General features: G+C 39.7%; 2 protein-coding genes across 2 annotated transcripts; both read left to right on the forward strand.

Moving 5' to 3' along the window:
• Nucleotides 1-9,940: 9,940 nt before the first annotated feature.
• On the forward strand, nucleotides 9,941-15,929 carry LOC141652117 (uncharacterized). The gene is made up of 2 exons (XM_074459753.1): nucleotides 9,941-10,645; nucleotides 15,364-15,929. The coding sequence occupies exons 1-2, from the start codon at nucleotides 9,982-9,984 to the stop codon at nucleotides 15,615-15,617; spliced, it is 918 nt and encodes a 305-aa protein (XP_074315854.1). The 5' UTR covers nucleotides 9,941-9,981; the 3' UTR covers nucleotides 15,618-15,929.
• A 1,112-nt stretch (nucleotides 15,930-17,041) lies between these two features.
• Nucleotides 17,042-18,145, forward strand: LOC141651151 (putative F-box only protein 11). Its single transcript, XM_074458874.1, has one exon. It carries the CDS (start codon nucleotides 17,042-17,044, stop codon nucleotides 18,143-18,145), a length of 1,104 nt encoding a protein of 367 aa, XP_074314975.1.
• Nucleotides 18,146-18,684: the final 539 nt, after the last annotated feature.

Genomic DNA, 18,684 nt, shown 5'->3' on the forward strand with positions numbered 1-18,684 from the left:
TTAATACAATATAGTTTCCAATTTTTTTACGTGTTAGTGTTTCCGTGCCATGACAGAAAAATAATATCACCCTATTATTGAGGTTTTACTCTGTTACGAGCTCTGTTACCAGCTTCCGGCTGACGTGTTTCTGTTGGGGTTGGTGTCCTTAACAGTTAGTGCAAGGACTTATAAATCTCTAAAAGGATCAAAGGGCATACTTTTGGTATTATTATCAGTTGATCCACGTTTATCAATAACGGTTGGCTTGCTAGATAAGTTTGACGTTATTGTCATACAGATGGCGGTGATCAACTGGTCCCTAAAAGTCACACCTATAGGATACGTTTGAGAGATGTGACAGTATGAAAATAGAGTCATGTTGATGCCAAATTTTGACTAACCAGTTAGTCCGAGTTATTTGACTAGTGATTAGTCAAAATGTGATGTTGAGATATTATATTTAATACGGATTAAATAAAATGGGCTAAGGCGAATTAAACAGTTAATTCGTAAATTGAATATAAACGATTTATATTCGATTAATGTATATTGAATAAATTAATTATACAATATTGTCTTTGTCGGACATGTATTAATACTTCAACTAATCCGTGTTATTAGTCGATGTATTAATAACCGATAACCGATGACAGTTTATAATAAAAACCCGTCATATACATTTTAGCATTATACGAACCGGACCACGAGCTAAAATTAAGAGGAAGTGGAAGCCCACTTCCCCATGAGGGCTCTCGGTTTTGGCCGAATTAGAAGAACAAAAAGGAGAGCCTTCTCCTTCTTGTTAACCTAATCATCATTAGTGAAAAAGAATTAGGGTTTCAGTGCAATTTTCTCTGAAATTCCTAGATCTCACATCGACAAAAACTCACAATAGCTTTCTCAATATTGCAAGTCAATTAGAAAGCATTTCTAGCACAAGGGCATAGTCTCAGACGGTCTTGGGTGCAACAATTAGGAGGAAATCTCTATTGATTTCTGTTCTTTACGCCGTGCATCAAAGGACCCGAGGTTGATTCTTAATCTTTATCGTTTTCTATTGTATTTCGTTTATGACCATATTTCACATGTTAAAATTTACGTTATAGTCCTAAATTTAAAGGGTCTTATACGGATATTACCCCACAAGTGGTATCAGAGCGAGGCCACGTAAATTTTCTTTGTGATTTTTCATAAATCGATTTGAAACGATTCTGTTTTTGTCTTGAAAACCTTGCGGCATCAGCCATTTTCTCACGGCAGAAATTTTTTTTTGCTGTTGCGTTTTTGTGTTTTGTAAACCGTGTCTTGTGTTTACACGGCTGATACGGTTTTTGCCCGTTGCATATTGTTATTTTACACGATCATTATAGCAATATGTTAATGTTTTGCAATCTGTTGATTTAATTTTACAAGGTTTTGATCATAATTGCAATAAGTTTTGTTTTGACAAACTGTTTCACGAGGGTTTTGATTTTTCAGAAATTTTGGTTCTCGATCGAGCTTGTTTCTACTCGATCGAGAGGTTTTCTGTCTTGTTTTTGCTCGATCGAGTCCTTGATGTACTCGATCGACCCTGTTAAACCCCACCTTGCTCGATCGAGAAGTCCTCGTACTCGATCGAGCAGATTTCTTGATAAAAGCCCTCGATCGACCTCGATCTTGTCGATCGAGTACTTTCCGATTAGCATACCTCTCGATCGACTAGCGATTCGATCGATCGAGCCCTTTTGTTCCTCGATCGAGCACTTATGTCCCTGGATCGAGGAATTTTGTTTTGGCAGCTTTGAAAATTTATTCTTTTTGCTTTAAATTTTCTTTTGGCCTTAATATGTACTTTATACGGATATTGTACACTCGCTATGATTGTGAAACGGTTCACCCACGTAAAATTAAGTTACTTTAAAACGATTTATAGTAACGGATTATCTCGGATTAAAATTAACTTGACTAAAGCGGTTTTGTCATATAATTTTAATTATCTTTGGTGGTTTGGATAAATTTAACATAATTACGGAATTATGTCACGAATAAATTTAATTTAGTTGATGCATTTTAATTATCGTTATTTTGATTTTTGAATGCTTTTAATTACGTATTTATTTATTTTTGCAAACGGTTGTAACTTAGTGTGGCCTTAGTAGAACGTGTTACCGTAATGATGGAACACGGTCTTGGTTGTATTTTGAGATCTCGTATCTCCCTTTATTTCTTTTAATTACAGTTTTTATTTAGAATGTAAATAGGTTTATATTTTGTAAATTTTAATTGTAATTTTGAGAAGACTAAAGAAGGAGACCGGATGCTCACTCCCGCTACATGGACAAAGATGGAACATCAAGACAAGCTTTTCGGGTCCAACGGTGGATTCCAAAGTTGTATTATGTTCTTTTTACTAGGATAGGCCACACTAGGAATTTTTATTTACGTATTGCATTCATTTATTTATTTTATCGCAACGATAGTATGCATCATTTTCCGCCTAAAAACCAAACCACCTAACTATTGCATGAAAACTGACACATATAGAGGTCACGAGTTAGTTTTCTTTGACATTCTCATGTCACATGTTTTTAAGCCATCACCCAAATTAATTCATTCACGCAGACGCTAGTTATTCGTTCACTTAATATGAATTATAATTTAGTTGATGGGATCTTCCTCGTATAAACAAAAATTGAGAATAGTCTTTATAGGTCAAACTCCAATGAGTCCCTTCTTCGTCGGTAGGCATAATATGACCCCTTCTACGTCGGGTAAGTTGGAACTGATTGACCTATTTTATCTCAACACTATGGTCACTCGTACGATCCTGTGACTATGGTGGACTATAGATAGGATTTACGGAAATCTATCGACCAAGAGTTCTTACGGAAGAATTAGCTAAACAGTTGGCTTATCAATTTACAGAAATTGAATCTTGGGATCACTTGTATCATTCTTGAGGGAGATCAATTATGCAAGTGCGAGAGTCTACACGTTAAAATGTATTTTTAAATAGACTTAAATCACCTCGATGAGTTGCTTATTTCGTTCTTGTTTTCCTTTCTTTTTCAGTGTAGATCACGAACTTTTAAACTGCTAATAACAAATGGCTGGTTCTACTGATAACCCAATGCCAAGTGCCACATTGGACCGTGAGTTCTGGCTTCGGATCTTCATGAATCGGATGAATCGAGTCTACTCGATCGAAGAATGATGGATCAAACTTCGCATGGACGGGAGGCGGCATTACGGAATGCGCCGCCGCCGACGGGAAGCTCAAATATCTATTAGAGCCCATCCCGGCAAACCCAGGTCCCACGGCTAGAGAGTCTTGAAATCACCAAGTTTAATGATTTCGTATGGAAGCGGGTGCGATTAAAAACGTACTCATTTTTGCAATGGAACCCAATTTGCAGAAACGCTTCATAGCCCATGGTGCGAACAAGATTTTCACCACGCTCACCAAGGAATTCTCGAAAGCACCGAGAATCGTGACCTATGAGCATACCACTCGCTTCTTTGATGCGAGACTCCAGAAGGGCCAACCAGTTAGCCCACACATTCTCAGCATGATTGAGAATGTCGAGAAGCTGGAGACCTTTGATTGTAAGATCAGCGAGAACATTGTGATCGACCGCATGCTTCACTCACTCCACGATGGTTTTTCGCAATTTAGAGCGAATTACTATATGAATGATTTGAAGAAAAGTCCCCATGAATCGCACTCCTTCTCGTATGCACCGAGAAGGACATGAAGTTCAGTGGGAGCCTGAAACAAGATGTTCTCGTTGTGTCAAACAAGGGCAAGGGTAAGGGCAAAGTTCAGCCAGGCCTAGCAGTAGGCAAACCGAAGTTTAAGAAGTCGGGTTCAGGTAAGAGTGGGCCTGGTGAGTCGAGCACCTCATCAGGCGCGACAAAGAGCAAGAATGAAAACATGGAATGCCATCATTGCCACAAGACTGGGCATTGGAGGCGTGCATGTCCTGTTTATCATGAGGACTTAAAGGCAGGTCGTGTTAAACCTGTTGGTATGTCTTCTTCTTCTTCTACTTTTATTCATATGATTGAGATTAACCACGCAAGTTACGGAACTTGGGTACTTGATACTGGTTGTGGTTCTCATCTGTGTAATCATGTGCAGGGGCTCCGAAACATCGAACCCCTCGTAAAGGGTGAGGTGGACCTGCGTGTAGGGAATGGAGCAAGAGTGGCTGCCATCTCAAAGGGGACATATGTGATCCAGCTTTCTAGCGGATTTGAGTTGTCATTATATGACTGCTATTATGTACCTAGTCTTTCGAAAAACATTATTTCAGTTTCTGCACTTGACAAACTTGGTTTTTCATTTGTAATAGAGAATAATACTTGCATTTTCTCTTTACACGATATGATTTATGGCAAGGCAGTCTCCATGAACGGAATTTATGTTTTAGATCAGACCACCGAAATATTACATGTAATGAATAAAAAGTTAAAGGTTGGTGACAAAGATCAAACGTATCTATGGCACTGCCGTATGGGACACATTAATGAGAAACGCGTAAAACAGCTCATCAAAAATGGAGCTATCTCGGCCTTTGATTTTCAATCATTTGGCACGTGTGAATCATGTCTCATCGGTAAGATGACTCGTATTTCCTTCAAAGGTGTTGGAATGCGCGCTGCTGACCTATTAGGACTCATACACACGGATGTATGTGGACCTATGTCAATCACCGCACGAGAAGGCTATAGGTATTTCATCACTTTCACGGACGATTTAAGTAGATATGGCTATGTCTACTTAATGAAGCACAAAAGTGAATCCTTTGAGAAATTCAAGGAATACCGAGAATAGGGTGAGAACCTATTGGGTAGAAAGATTAAAACACTGCGTTCGGATCGTGGTGGCGAGTATCTTTCTCACGAGTTTGATCAACACCTTAAAGACTGTGGGATTGCCTTACAGTTAACTCCACCTGGAACACCTCAGTTGAATGGTGTGTCCGAACGGAGAAATCGAACACTACTTGATATGGTTCGATCCATGATGAGTCACACCGTGTTGCCTGACTCATTGTGGGGTTATGCTCTTTTGTCAGCTGCTCTAATACTTAACCGAAGTCCGTCTAAAGCTGTTGACAAGACTCCATATGAACTATGGAAGGGAACGGTCCCTAACTTGTCCTTTATACGGGTTTGGGGCTGCGAGGCTTATGTCAAGTGGAGACACGAGGATAAGCTCGGCCCGCGATCGGTCAAGACATACTTTATAGGTTATCCTAAAGGAACACTTGGTCATTACTTCTATTCGCCAACCGAACAACGTGTTTTTGTTGCGGCTAGTGCGACATTCTTAGAGAAGGAATTTCTCGAGAATGCAAAGAGTGATAGAACCTTCGAACTGTCGGAGATTCAAGAACCAAGTACCGAGCAACTATTGGAGGAACCTATTCCTTCAATCCCGGCTGCGGTTAACATTCCTGAGGAACCTAGGAGGTCGGGAAGAGTCTCTATTCCTCCGGACAGATACATTGGTATGGTCGAGGAACATGACATAGATGACGTTCTACTCTTAACGAGTAGTGAACCCGCAACCTATAAAGGTGCCATGACTAGTTCTGACTCAAAGCTATGGCTTGAGGCCATGCAATCCGAGATGGACTCTATGTATGAGAACAACGTGTGGGATCTTGTTGACTTACCTGCTAAGGTTCGTCCCCTTCAATGCAAATGGCTTTACAAGATAAAGCATTCGTTGGAAGGTCAACAAGATATCTATAAAGCACAACTAGTTGCTAAAGGTTTCACCCAAGTGTCAGGTTTGCACTACGATGAAATTTTTGCACCCGTAGTCATCTTTGCGTTCCATTCGGATTATCTTAGCGATCGCCGCTTTTCATGACTATGAAATTTGGCAAATGGACGTGAAAACCGCCTTCTTAAACGGCTTTTTGGAGGAAGAGTTGTACATGGTACAACCCGAAGGTTTCATCGATCCAGAACATCCTAAGAAAGTATGCAAACTTAAGCGTTCCATTTATGGACTTAAGCAAGCATCTCGGAGTTGGAATCATCGCTTCGACCAAGTGATAAAAGAAAACGGATTCACTCGATCGGTCGAGGAACCATGTCTATATATCAAGTCGAGTGGGAGCAAGATTGTCTTCCTAATATTGTATGTCGATGACATACTCCTGATTGGGAATGACATACCTCTCTTAACTTCGGTGAAAGTATGGTTGAAAAACCATTTCCAGATGAAAGATCTGGGAGAGGCACAAAGAATTCTAGGCATCCGTATCTATCGAGATAGATCACGACGGATGCTATCTCTCAGTCAGGAGTCTTACATAGACAAAATCCTAGAGAGATTCAGCATGACTAACTCCAAGAAGGGGTTCCTTCCTATGGCTCCAGGGGTGCATTTGAGCAAGTCTCAGGCACCAGAGACACCGGAAGAGAAAGAGCGCATGGCACGGATTCCTTATGCTTCGGCTATAGGATCAATCATATATGCCATGATATGCACACGTCCGGACGTGGCATATGCATTGAGTATGACAAGTCGATTCCAACAGCATCCAGGTGAATCACATTGGCTGGCTGTCAAGAACATTCTTAAGTACCTACGGAGGACTAAAGATTGGGCATTGACTTATGGAGGCCCTCAAAAGCTATGCGCAACCGGTTACGCAGATGCTAGCTTCCAAACGGATCGAGATGACTCAAAATCTCAGTCTGGATTCGTTTTTACTCTTAATGGCGCTGCAGTCAGCTGGAAGAGTTCCAAACAAACTGTTACAGCAGATTCTACGACTGAGTCCGAGTACTATGCCGCGTCTGAAGCTACAAAGGAAGCGATATGGATGCGTCAATTCTTACATGGACTATCTGTAGTGCCTAGTTCGAATGACCCGATCACCATCTATTGCGACAATAGTGGTGCCATCTTCCAAGCTAAGGAGCCAAAGTCTAGCAACAACTCTAGACATGTACAACGGAAAGCTCATCTAATCCGGGATTACGTGGAGCAAAAGGAAGTAGTGATAGAAAAGATTGCTACAGATGATAACATAGCAGATCCTCTCACTAAACCATTACGACAAGATAAACATGAAGGGCACGTTACTTCCATGGGAATTAAACGTGTTCCTAAGTTGTAGTACTCTTTTATGGATTAGATTCATTCCCTTTTGTACTCTATACAACATCATCGTTTTGATATTTATATATATTCTGTTTTTCATGTGGAATTGTACGACAATTTTTGAACACCACAAAGTGAACTGAACGAACATTATATTTTTTCAGTCCTTAATTGCCCACATGAGCTGATAACTCTGGCAATTATTTTGTAACGTTGGTTGATGGTGGGTTCAACGAGCCATAAGTCAACCGGTTGACTGACCAATCACAGAGGCGAGTTATACGGATATCTCGTAGGACACAATTGTGACATCGACGTGGAGTCCTAAATGTTTTATAACATTCGGTGCCCGGTCGTGGATAGGACCTCCATGGTGATCCTAAGAGTCGATTCTTTTGACTATCGACTGTCTCTTGAGACTAAGGCAGATTTTGGGTGACTTTGGTTTCTTTCTCACGGTCATCCGTAACAGGGGGCCAAGTAGATTTTTTCTGGGTCATTTCATGCTGTGCTTAGATCGGAAGGAGTCGAGTTGAAGGAAATATTCAGCCTTTATCAGGTACTCGATATTTCTCAGGGCCACTCGAGGAGTCAGAATCGAAATGCATGGCCATGCTCGGATACGGATTCGTTTTATCGGTTAAGTTACTCTCTAGTCGGGGAAACCACTCTAGATACGGATCGATTGTAAAATACGACCTTTGCGGATCCGGATCTGCAAATTGTTTTACATTGAGCGGGAGAAATTTTAAATGAATATGAGAATCGGTTATCGCACATACACTTGTACGGACAAGTGGGAGTTTGTTGGAGCTGTGTCCTCCAGTTAGTGCGGATAACGTCATTGCACATACACTTGTACGGACAAGTGGGAGCTTGTTGGGGTTGGTGTCCTTAATGATTAGTGCAAGGACTTATAAATCTCTAAAAGGATCAAAGGGCATACTTTTGGTATTATTATCAGTTGATCCACGTTTATCAATAACGGTTGGCTTGCTAGATAAGTTTGACGTTATTGTCATACAGATGGCGGTGATCAATTGGTCCCTAAAAGTCACACCTATAGGATACGTTTGAGAGATGTGACAATATGAAAATACAGTCATGTTGATGCCAAATTTTGACTAACCATTAGTCGAGTTATTTGACTAGTGATTAGTCAAAATGTGATGTTGAGATATTATATTTAATACGAATTAAATAAAATGGGCTAAGGCGAATTAAAAGAGTTAATTCGTAAATTGAATATAAACGATTTATATTCGATTAATGTATATTGAATAAATTAATTATACAATATTGTCTTTGTCGGACATGTATTAATACTTCAACTAATCCGTGTTATTAGTCGATGTATTAATAACCGATAACCGATGACAGTTTATAATAAAAACCCGTCATATACATTTTAGCATTATACGAACCGGACCACGAGCTAAAATTAAGAGGAAGTGGAAGCCCACTTCCCCATGAGGGCTCTCGGTTTTGGCCGAATTAGAAGAACAAAAAGGAGAGCCTTCTCCTTCTTGTTAACCTAATCATCATTAGTGAAAAAGAATTAGGGTTTCAGTGCAATTTTCTCTGAAATTCCTAGATCTCACATCGACAAAAACTCACAATAGCTTTCTCAATATTGCAAGTCAATTAGAAAGCATTTCTAGCACAAGGGCATAGTCTCAGACGGTCTTGGGTGCAACAATTAGGAGGAAATCTCTATTGATTTCTGTTCTTTACGCCGTGCATCAAAGGACCCGAGGTTGATTCTTAATCTTTATCGTTTTCTATTGTATTTCGTTTATGACCATATTTCACATGTTAAAATTTACGTTATAGTCCTAAATTTAAAGGGTCTTATACGGATATTACCCCACAGTTTCTCCCTTTTGGGGCTACCCATCATGGGGTAGATCTATTTCTCTCTGTCAATTTTCAGGTGGTTTGCTTTCGTTGAGCTCGAGTCGATCTTAAAGTGAAGATTTTCAGTCAAGTTTTGTATCAAGTATTTTGTACCAGCTTTATCATTTATTTATTTACTATTGGTTTGTAAGTTTTCTAAAGAGAGTTCTAAATTTTATTATTTTGAGCAACTTTGTATATTTTCAGTGACATTCTTGACTTTTCAGCCAGCTTTTTATGTAAATGTTATTTTTAAATTAGCTCGAAAATCGTGGGTGTTACACTTACCTAGACCCCTAGGTAATTGGAAGTTCCTATGGAATTAGAGTTCCCACATGTAAGTAACCAAACAACTTTTCCAAATTCACATGAAATAAAATAGCATACTAATGGGATCTTCCTAGACATTACAATTTCCCATTGTGAACCAAACGACTCCTAAGTTAACATTTGTCGAGCTAACACGGACACATTATTCTTTAAACACGGACACGGATCTTCACTAGAAATAAAGTTTTGACATTCCAAGGTAGAAGAAAAAAAAAATTATACTGAAAGGGAATAACTTTTAGAAAAGTGATATATAAAAGGAAGGAGGTATATAAAAAGGAGTATTCTTGGTAATTGACTAATCGTAAATACATACCACTTTCCTAATACATACTCGGTACAATAATACATAATACGCTTCCTAAAGTATACGATTGATTTCCAAAACCTACTTTATTTACTCAAATATGGACTCTTACGGAACACGATCAAGAACGAAGACGAAAAACACGATGAATTGGTTTTCTCCGGAATTACTATTTGAAGTTTTGACACATCTTCCGGTGAAAGATCTGTTAAAGTTAAGGGTGGTCTGCAAATTATGAAACTCGATAATCTGCGATCAAAGTTTCCATCAACACCATCTTCATCAATTACGCAAGAATAACATTAATGGTTTTAAGTACTACTTATCATTTGATAGCTCAAGTCACTCTAGCTTAATGAATATTAGAAGTAGTGAAACTTTTGCGAGAATTGAGACGATTGAACTATGCAAGTCCCATTCTGGTCATGTCCTGACTATTATTCAGGGTTGTGTCGATGGAGTCTTGTTGGTCCGCACTAATTTCAGTCATGGGAAAACTCGTGTAATTGTGATCTTCTTATGGAACCCGACACTACGGAAAGTTGTTGATATACCGTTTTATGAATCATTGAAGAAGCCTGGTTGTGATGTTTTGCTCGGGTTTGGTTTTGATTCGGTGAGTAATAATTATAAGGTGGTGGCACTTAATTTCAATGATTTGAAAACCACCGTATATAACTTTGGTTCTCGTTCATGGTCTTCACCTAAACAACAAAGAGGTTTGATTGATAATAATGTCAAATTTTTGTCGATTTCGCGTTCCTTGAATTTTGAAGGTTGTGTTTACCGGCTTGCTAAGGGTAAATTAATATGGGGGGAGAATAACGCGACACATTACCTATGTTTTAATCTGTCGACTGAGGCCTTGACTTGTTCCAAATTGCCCGACATTAAACGAGACGACGCGCTAATGATGTTTTCACGTGCTCCAAATTGCAAGGCGTTGAGGCGTCTATCAGTATTATATGACTCACTTGCACTTGTAGATTATTGTGGTGATAGTCCCTTCAGACATATTTGTTAGAATAATTGTAAATATATCTTATTTACTAGAATTATTTAGTGCCTAGAATAGTATATATTAGTGGCTTAACTTTAGCTAATTAGTTGCTTAATTATAGCTAACCATCTTGTATATATACTGTTGATATTCACTTATGAAAGGCATCCATTTCAATCATCTTATATGGTATCAAACTAGGGCACGATTCTCAACATCGCTTCCGCTCAAACCCTAGCTCTCTCTTTATCTCTTTTTCTCTTCTCTTGACCTCACGTCCCCATGACTAACGACTCCGTTGCTAAGTCGGCCTTCCATCCGGCTCTCGCAGTCAATAGTATTCGGAACCATATCACCGTCATCCTTGGTTTGGATAATAACCAATACCCTCTATGGGTTGCCCTATTCACGAACCACGCGAAATCCAATCGTGTGCTTCATCACATCGTCAAGTCAAAGAACGGTCTTCCTAAGCCGCCTGTGACTGCCGAGGAAAAGGAATTATGGGAAACCCTTGACGCTACGGTTCTCCAGTGGATTTACTCCACCGTCACCACTGAACTTTTGGAAAATATCGTCGAGGCCGATACCACTGCCATGGATACGTGGAATCGCCTTGCCGATATGTTCCAAGACAACAAGAATTCCGCGAGCAGTGACACTCGAGCAAGAATTCTCTCACGTTTTGATGGCTGATTTTCCCTCTGTGACGGCCTATTGTCAACGACTCAAGGCATTGGCTGATCACTTGAAGAACGTTGGCGCTCCCGTCTCCGATAGTCGCCTCGTTCTCCAACTGATTTCTGGCCTTACGCCTGCCTATAAGGGTGTAGGGACGATCATCCGTCAAGGTGATCCTCTTCCCGATTTCTATCGAGCAAGATCGATGCTCACCTTGTAAGAAAGCAGTCTCGCTAAATTGGCTGATGGGTCATCGTCCACCGCTCTTTATGCAGGTGGCTCGACAGAAAGTGACGATGGTGGCTCCTCCACCAAGTCTGGTGGTCAAGCTAACAACAAGGGAGGCCGCAACAACGGTTCTGGTAATAAGAAGAAGGGCAAAGGTAAGGGTAATAGTAACAAAAATACTTCGACCCCTACTGCTCCTCAAGCCGCTGCTCCGCAAGTTGTTGCTCCTTATGGTTGGCCTGGTGGCTATGGCGGGTGGAACTGGCCCTCTCCTCCTTGGGGCTATCCACCCTGTCCTTATCCTAGTGGCCTGTGGGCTCGTCCGGGTATGTCGATGCGGCACCAACCAGGGATTTTGGGTCCTCGTCCTGCTCAAGCTCATGTTGCGGATGGTCATCAGCCTACTCCGACGGAGATAGAGGCTGCCATGTATACTCTTGGTCTTACTCCGCCTGAACCGTGGGTCATGGACACCGGCGCAACTTCTCACATGACATCGAACCAAGGTAATCTCTCGTCATTTATTAATTCGAGCATTAATAACGGTATCGTTGTCGGAAATGGTCACTCTATTCCTAATAAAGGTTATGGTCACGCTACACTCCCGAAACCACATCCCCCACTTGTCCTTAAAAACGTGTTGTATTTCCCTCACCTAGTCAAAAACTTAATTTCCGTACGCAAATTTACCAAAGATAACTTGGTCACTGTTGAATTTGATCCGTTTGGTTTTTGTGTGAAGGATATGTGGACGGGGACTCGTCTAATGAGGTGTGAGAGTCGGGGGGAGCTTTATCCTATTTCCTAAAAAAAACAGCCATCCGCGCCACCATCTAGCTTTGCCGCTTTGACGTCCTCTTCAATTTGGCATGATAGACTAGGACATCCCGGTCTTCCTGTTTTTAATTCTCTTAGGCACAATAAATTTATTGATTGTAATTAGAATTCTCGGAACTCAGTTTGTCAGTCTTGCTCTATTGGAAAACATATTCGGTTACCTTTTGCCACATCTACTTCTAGTACCTATATGCCATTTGACATTCTTCACTGTGATTTATGGACGTCACCCGTCCTTAGTTCTAGCGGTGATAAATACTATCTTGTGATATTGGATGATTTTAGCAATTTTTTATGGACATTTCCGATTGCCACAAAGAATCAAATTAGTTCCATATTACTCATTTTTCATAAATACATCCAAACCCAATTTGAGCGTAAAATAAAAGCAATCCAATGCGATAATGGAACGGAATTTGTTAATGGTTTATTTGACTTTTGTGCGAAACATGGACTGGTTTTTCGCCTCTCCTGTCCTCACACCTCTTCTCAAAATGGAAAAGCCGAGCGCAAAATCCGATCTATTAATAACATTGTCCGCACCATTTTATTTCATGCTTCGGTACCCGTCAAATTTTGGCCTCATGCTCTAGAAATGGCAACCTACCTTATGAATATACTTCCAAGCAAAGCTATTAACTACAATATTCCAGTTCAAATTCTGTACAATCGTTCCCCGACATATAGTCATTCACGAGTTTTCGGCTGCTTATGCTTTCCTCTTATCCCCTCCACTACCATTCACAAATTTCAACCTCGGTCCCAACCACGTGTCTTCCTCGGGTATCCTAAGAATCACCGCGGGTACAAGTGTTTTGATATTTCGTCTAATAAAATCATTATTAGTCGCCACGTAATTTTTGATGAATTCGTTTTTCTTTTCGCCAAAATTCATCAGCCTAACACCAACACCTACGATTTCTTAGATGACGGATTTTCTCATTATGTCTTGCGTCATAAGACCTCTACTCCGAGTCATCCTCATACCCCTACTGCCTCCCCACCACCCGTGACTTCCCCTGGTCCCCACATCAGTGACCCACCACCTGTCCAGCCTGCCCAGCCTCCTCCGCAGCCTGCCCCACAGCCTCAACCGTCCTCTGATGTACCCACGTCAAGTCACCCCATTCCCACGGTCAAAGCCACTACACGGGCTGACCATGGTATTTATAAACCCAATCCCAAATATTTTAAACCTCCTAACCACAAAAATTTGAGTCATACAGTAGCTCTATCACCCATTCCCCGTAATCCCGTGTTAGCTACCCGTGACCCTAATTGGAAAATGGCTATGGATGATGAATATAATGCTCTTATTAATAATAAGACTTGGGACTTGGTTCCTCGTCCACCGAATGTTAATGTAATACGGTCGATGTGGATTTTTCGTCACAAATTTCATTCTGACGGTTCTTTTGAAAGGTATAAAGCACGTCTTGTAGGTGATGGAAAAACGCAGCAAGTCGGTATTGATTGTGGGGAGACTTTTAGCCCGGTGGTTAAGCCTTCTACTATATGCACCGTTCTTTGTTTGGCTCTTTCCAATTCATGTCCATTAACCAACTAGATGTTGAGAATGTTTTTCTTCATGGCGCGCTTAATGAGACGGTTTATATGTATCAACCTCTTGGGTATAGGGACAAGGGTCGGCCAGACCATGTATGCCTCCTACGGAAGTCTCTTTACGGGTTGAAACAAGCTCCTCGAGCGTGGTACAAAAGATTTGTCGATTTTATCGCTCAACTTGGATTTACACATATCAAGGTTGATCATTCCTTATTTATTCTTCGACAAGGTAAAGACTTGGCTTACTTATTACTTTATGTCGACGATATCATTTTGACATGCTCGACCGAAGCCCTTCGTATTTCCATTATGCGCAGTCTTCAAGCTGAATTTGCCATGAAAGACCTTGGCCCTCTTAGCTACTTTCTTGGTATTTCTGTTAAGCGCTCTAAGCATGGCATGTTTTTATCTCAAACGAAATATGCAAATGAGATAATTGACCGTGCTGGAATGACTTCTTGCAAATCTGCTGCGACACCCGTGGACACTAAACCGAAGCTTAGTGCCTCATCACCGTTCGTCCCTTATTCTGTCCCGACTCTCTATAGGAGCCTTGCCGGGGCTCTTCAGTATCTCACCTTCACTCAGCCCGACATATCCTATGCGGTTCAACAAGTATGCTTATTTATGCATAGTCCGTTGGCGGAACACATGTGTGCTTTGAAACGCATCATCCGGTACCTTCGTGGCACTGTCAACAGTGGTCTTTGGCTTCGCATATCGCGTCCTACGAAACTCACGACATACACTGATGCGGATTGGGGTGGTTGTCTCGATACTAGACGATCTACTTCTGGTTATTGCGTTTACCTTGGTGACAATCTTATTTCATGGTCTTCGAAACGTCAACCTACTTTGTCTAAGTCTAGTGCCGAAGCTGAATATCGTGGCGTAGCTAATGTTGTCGCGGAGTCATGTTGGTTGCGCAATCTTTTGGTCGAATTACAGGTTCCCATGACAAAGGCTACTCTCGTTTACTGCGATAATGTGAGTGCTATTTATTTATTTGGTAATCCCGTCCAGCATCAACACACAAAACACATAGAGATGGATATACATTTTGTGCGTGAGAAGGTGGAGCGTGGTGAAGTACGAGTTCGACATATTTCTTCTCGCTTCCAAATTGCGGACATTTTCACGAAGGGACTTCCTCTGGTTTTATTTGATGATTTTCGGGACAGTCTCAACGTTCGGTCTCCTCTCGTTTCGACTGCGGGGGAGTGTTAGAATAATTGTAAATATATCTTATTTACTAGAATTATTTAGTGCCTAGAATAGTATATATTAGTGGCTTAACTTTAGCTAATTAGTTGCTTAATTATAGCTAACCATCTTGTATATATACTGTTGATATTCACTTATGAAAGGCATCCATTTCAATCATCTTATAATATATTTACTAGAATTATTCTAACAATATTCTAGTATGGATTAGACGAAACGATAGTACAACAAGTTCCGGTTTTGCTTGGGTTCAGCTCTATAATCTCGATTTCAATTTTAAATCTATTCTATACTTGACCAATAATGGTAATCTTTATTTAGAATCGTGGTCCGGCAATCCCAAGACAATATCTGTTTATAACTTGAAAGCAGGCGAGGAAAAGGTTTGCTCAACAACTAGTGAGCATATAAACTTCATGGATGGTTATCTAGGAAGTTTGGTATTATATTCTTAAGATAACTCCATAGTAAGAAGACTACATTGTTCACGTAGGGAACAATTAAAGGCCTCGCCCGTTTTGAAGATAGTGTTTGAGAAGAGAAGTGCAAACAAGGTTGCGGATGTTATAGCAAAGTTCACTTTTAAAGACACTAACTGATCTCGGAATGGATGTTTTTTTCGGCTCATGCCCCTTGTTTTGTAATTGACTAATCGGTAATATGGTCTTTCTTTCGGCTTGTACGGTACTAAACCTCGACCCTTCCCTGTGATGTACTTGACGTTAATTCCCTATTTATATTAATGTGTTCGTTTCGTCAAAAAAAAAGTGCTTGATCATCATATTTAAGGATCAATCTAGTTTTGATCATCATATTACCTTTTGACAATTGCTTGATATCTAAGAACAAGAGTTAGTTTAAGTGGTAAGAGCTCTCTTAATTATTCCAACTGTGAAGTTGGGGGTTCGGTTTTTACCCGCGACATAGTGCGCTCATTTGGAACCAAAAAAAAAAAAAATCAATGCGCACTTTCAGGGCCGGCTCATAGGGGTGTTTGAGGGGTCAAGTGACAAGGGCCCAAGTCTAGAAAGGGCCCATGAGGGCGGAATTAGAAGTCCGCTATTTAGGCTATAACTTGAGGCTTTTGTCAAATAAGCTTTATTACACATCAAAACCAAAATAAGGTAAGTAGTCGAGTGGTTATGCATTTTACCAATTTATAAGAAGTCTTGTGTTCTATTCCTCATAGCTACTTTTTGAAAGAATTGAATTGTATTAGTACTTATATTTTTATACTCGGGCCCCCATTTTAACATTTCGCCTAGAGCCTTACAATGTTCAGGATCGGCCCTGCGCACTTTTGTTGATGTAAGTTGTGCGTCCAAAATAAAGAATCAGATGCAGCCATTTATTGTGATGACAAACCTTGCGGTAAAAAAAACTACTACATTAGCTTTCTTGTATGCTAAATAAATTACTTATCAAACAATTACACAAGTTATTAGCTGGAATTTTAATCAAATATGCCACTATAGTCAAATAAACTAGTTTAAACTTCAAATAATTACACAAGTGTGAAAAATAAATAACCGAGGAGTATAAATGAAAAAAAATTCAAAATAAAATACTCAAATAATTTTAGTAATTTAATATAATTATTAATTAATTGGTATTGGTAATTGACTTACCGGTAAATAGTTAAATTCCATATCAGCCTCATTAATCCTAATGGCATCTCTATCAATTTCCTAATACATACAATAAATACATATATACGCTTATACTTTCCTAAAGTATAAATTGGTTTTTTTTTCGGTGCTAAAAAGTTCCTAAAGTATAAATTCTAATAGGCCTCTATTTTACGAAAACTATACGATTGATTTCCAAAACCCTCTTTACGCTCGATATGCACTCTTACGCAACACGATCGAAAACGAAGATGATGAAAAATAGGATGAATTGTTTACCTCCGGAACTATTATTTGAAGTTTTGACGCATCTTCCGACGAAAGATTTGTTGAAGTTAAGGGTGGTATGCAAATTATGGAACTCGATTATCTGCGAACCCAGTTTCCATCAACACCATCTTCATCAATTACGCAAGAATAACGTTCATGGTTATAAGTACTACTTAACCACTAATGGGGGTACGTATAGATCAGTCGATGTTAAAAGTAGCGAAACTCTTGCGACTATCGAGGAGATTAAACTATGCAAGTCCCATTATGAAGATTGTTTGATTTGTATAAAGGCTTGTGTCGATGGAGTCTTATTGGTCAGCACTATTTACGTAAAAGTGATATTCTTATGGAACCCGACACTTGGGAAAGTTGTTGATATACCACTTTATGAAGCGTTGAAGAAGATACGACTTTATGATGTTGTGTTTGGGTTTGGGTTTGATTCGGTGAGTAATATTTATAAGGTGGTGGCACTTTATTTGGAGAAGAATAATGATTTGAAAACCATGGTATATAACCTTGGTTCTCGTTCATGGACTTCTCCTAAAATGGAAAGAGGTTCGATTGACAATGCGAAGCATTTGTCGCATCTTTCACGTTCCTTGAATTTTGAAGGTAGTATTTACTGCCTCTCTAAGGCTGAAATAACGTCGGAAAACGACACACACTACCTATGTTTTAATCTGTCGAGTGAGGCCTTGACTTGCGCTAAATTGCCTGATGGGAAAATAATAAAGTATGCGCCAATAAGGCGCCGTCTAGCAGTATTATATGACTCACTTGCACTTGTAGATGATTCCCGTGAAGATGGTTTAGGTAGTATTCATTTTCATGTATGGATGAGACGAAAGGATAGTACAACAAGTTCCGAATTTTCTTGGGTTAAGCTCTATAATCTCGATTGCGATGCTAAATATTTTACATACTTGGCGAATAATGGTATTCTTTATTTACAAGCGTGGCCTCCCAACATAGGATCGGTTTATGACTTGAAAGCCGACAAGGAAAAGTTTTTTTATTTAACTGGTGGGTATATAAACTTCATGGAAGGTTATCTAGAAAGTTTGGCATTGTTAAGATAACTCAATAGTTAGTTATTCGCCAAGGTAGAACCTAGAATTAAAATTTTGGGTATTGATTTTTACAAAGTTGCTTAATAATTTATGTTAAGGTCTCATATTAATCTTTATTTAGTTCGTTTCTAGTATTTGATTAGCTTAAATTGTTCATTCATATATAACCTTGGTCCCGGTTCTTGGATCTCTCCGAAGGAAAAAAGAGGTCCGATTGATAATGTCAAGTATTTGTCGAAAACTTCACATACCTTTAATTTTGAAGGTGAGGTTTACTGGCTCGCTCTCGTTGGGAAAAAGGCAAATAATGTGACACTTGCACTTGCTCAAAGTTGCCCGATTTTAAATTTGACAGGAAACTAAAACAAGAATCGAGGCGTTTATCAACCATGCATGAGTCACTTGCACTTATAGATTGTTCAATTCATAACCATTCAAGACATATTCGTGTATGGATGAGGCGAATGGATAATATGACATCCATAGACTCTTGGATAGAGTTATATAACCCGGATACGGTCCTTCTATAAGACGATATATGTTTATGA

This window comes from Silene latifolia, chromosome 4 (assembly GCF_048544455.1).
Source record: "Silene latifolia isolate original U9 population chromosome 4, ASM4854445v1, whole genome shotgun sequence".
NCBI lineage: Eukaryota > Viridiplantae > Streptophyta > Magnoliopsida > Caryophyllales > Caryophyllaceae > Silene > Silene latifolia.

Excerpts from the sequence above, each read along its gene's own strand:
- LOC141652117 (XM_074459753.1), top strand. The coding sequence starts at position 9,982 with ATGAATATTAGAAGTAGTGAAACTTTTGCGAGAATTGAGACGATTGAA. Across the intron at positions 10,646-15,363 it reads TAGTCCCTTCAGACATATTT|TATGGATTAGACGAAACGAT; the intron begins GTTAGAATAATT and ends ACAATATTCTAG.
- LOC141651151 (XM_074458874.1), top strand. The coding sequence starts at position 17,042 with ATGATGAAAAATAGGATGAATTGTTTACCTCCGGAACTATTATTTGAA.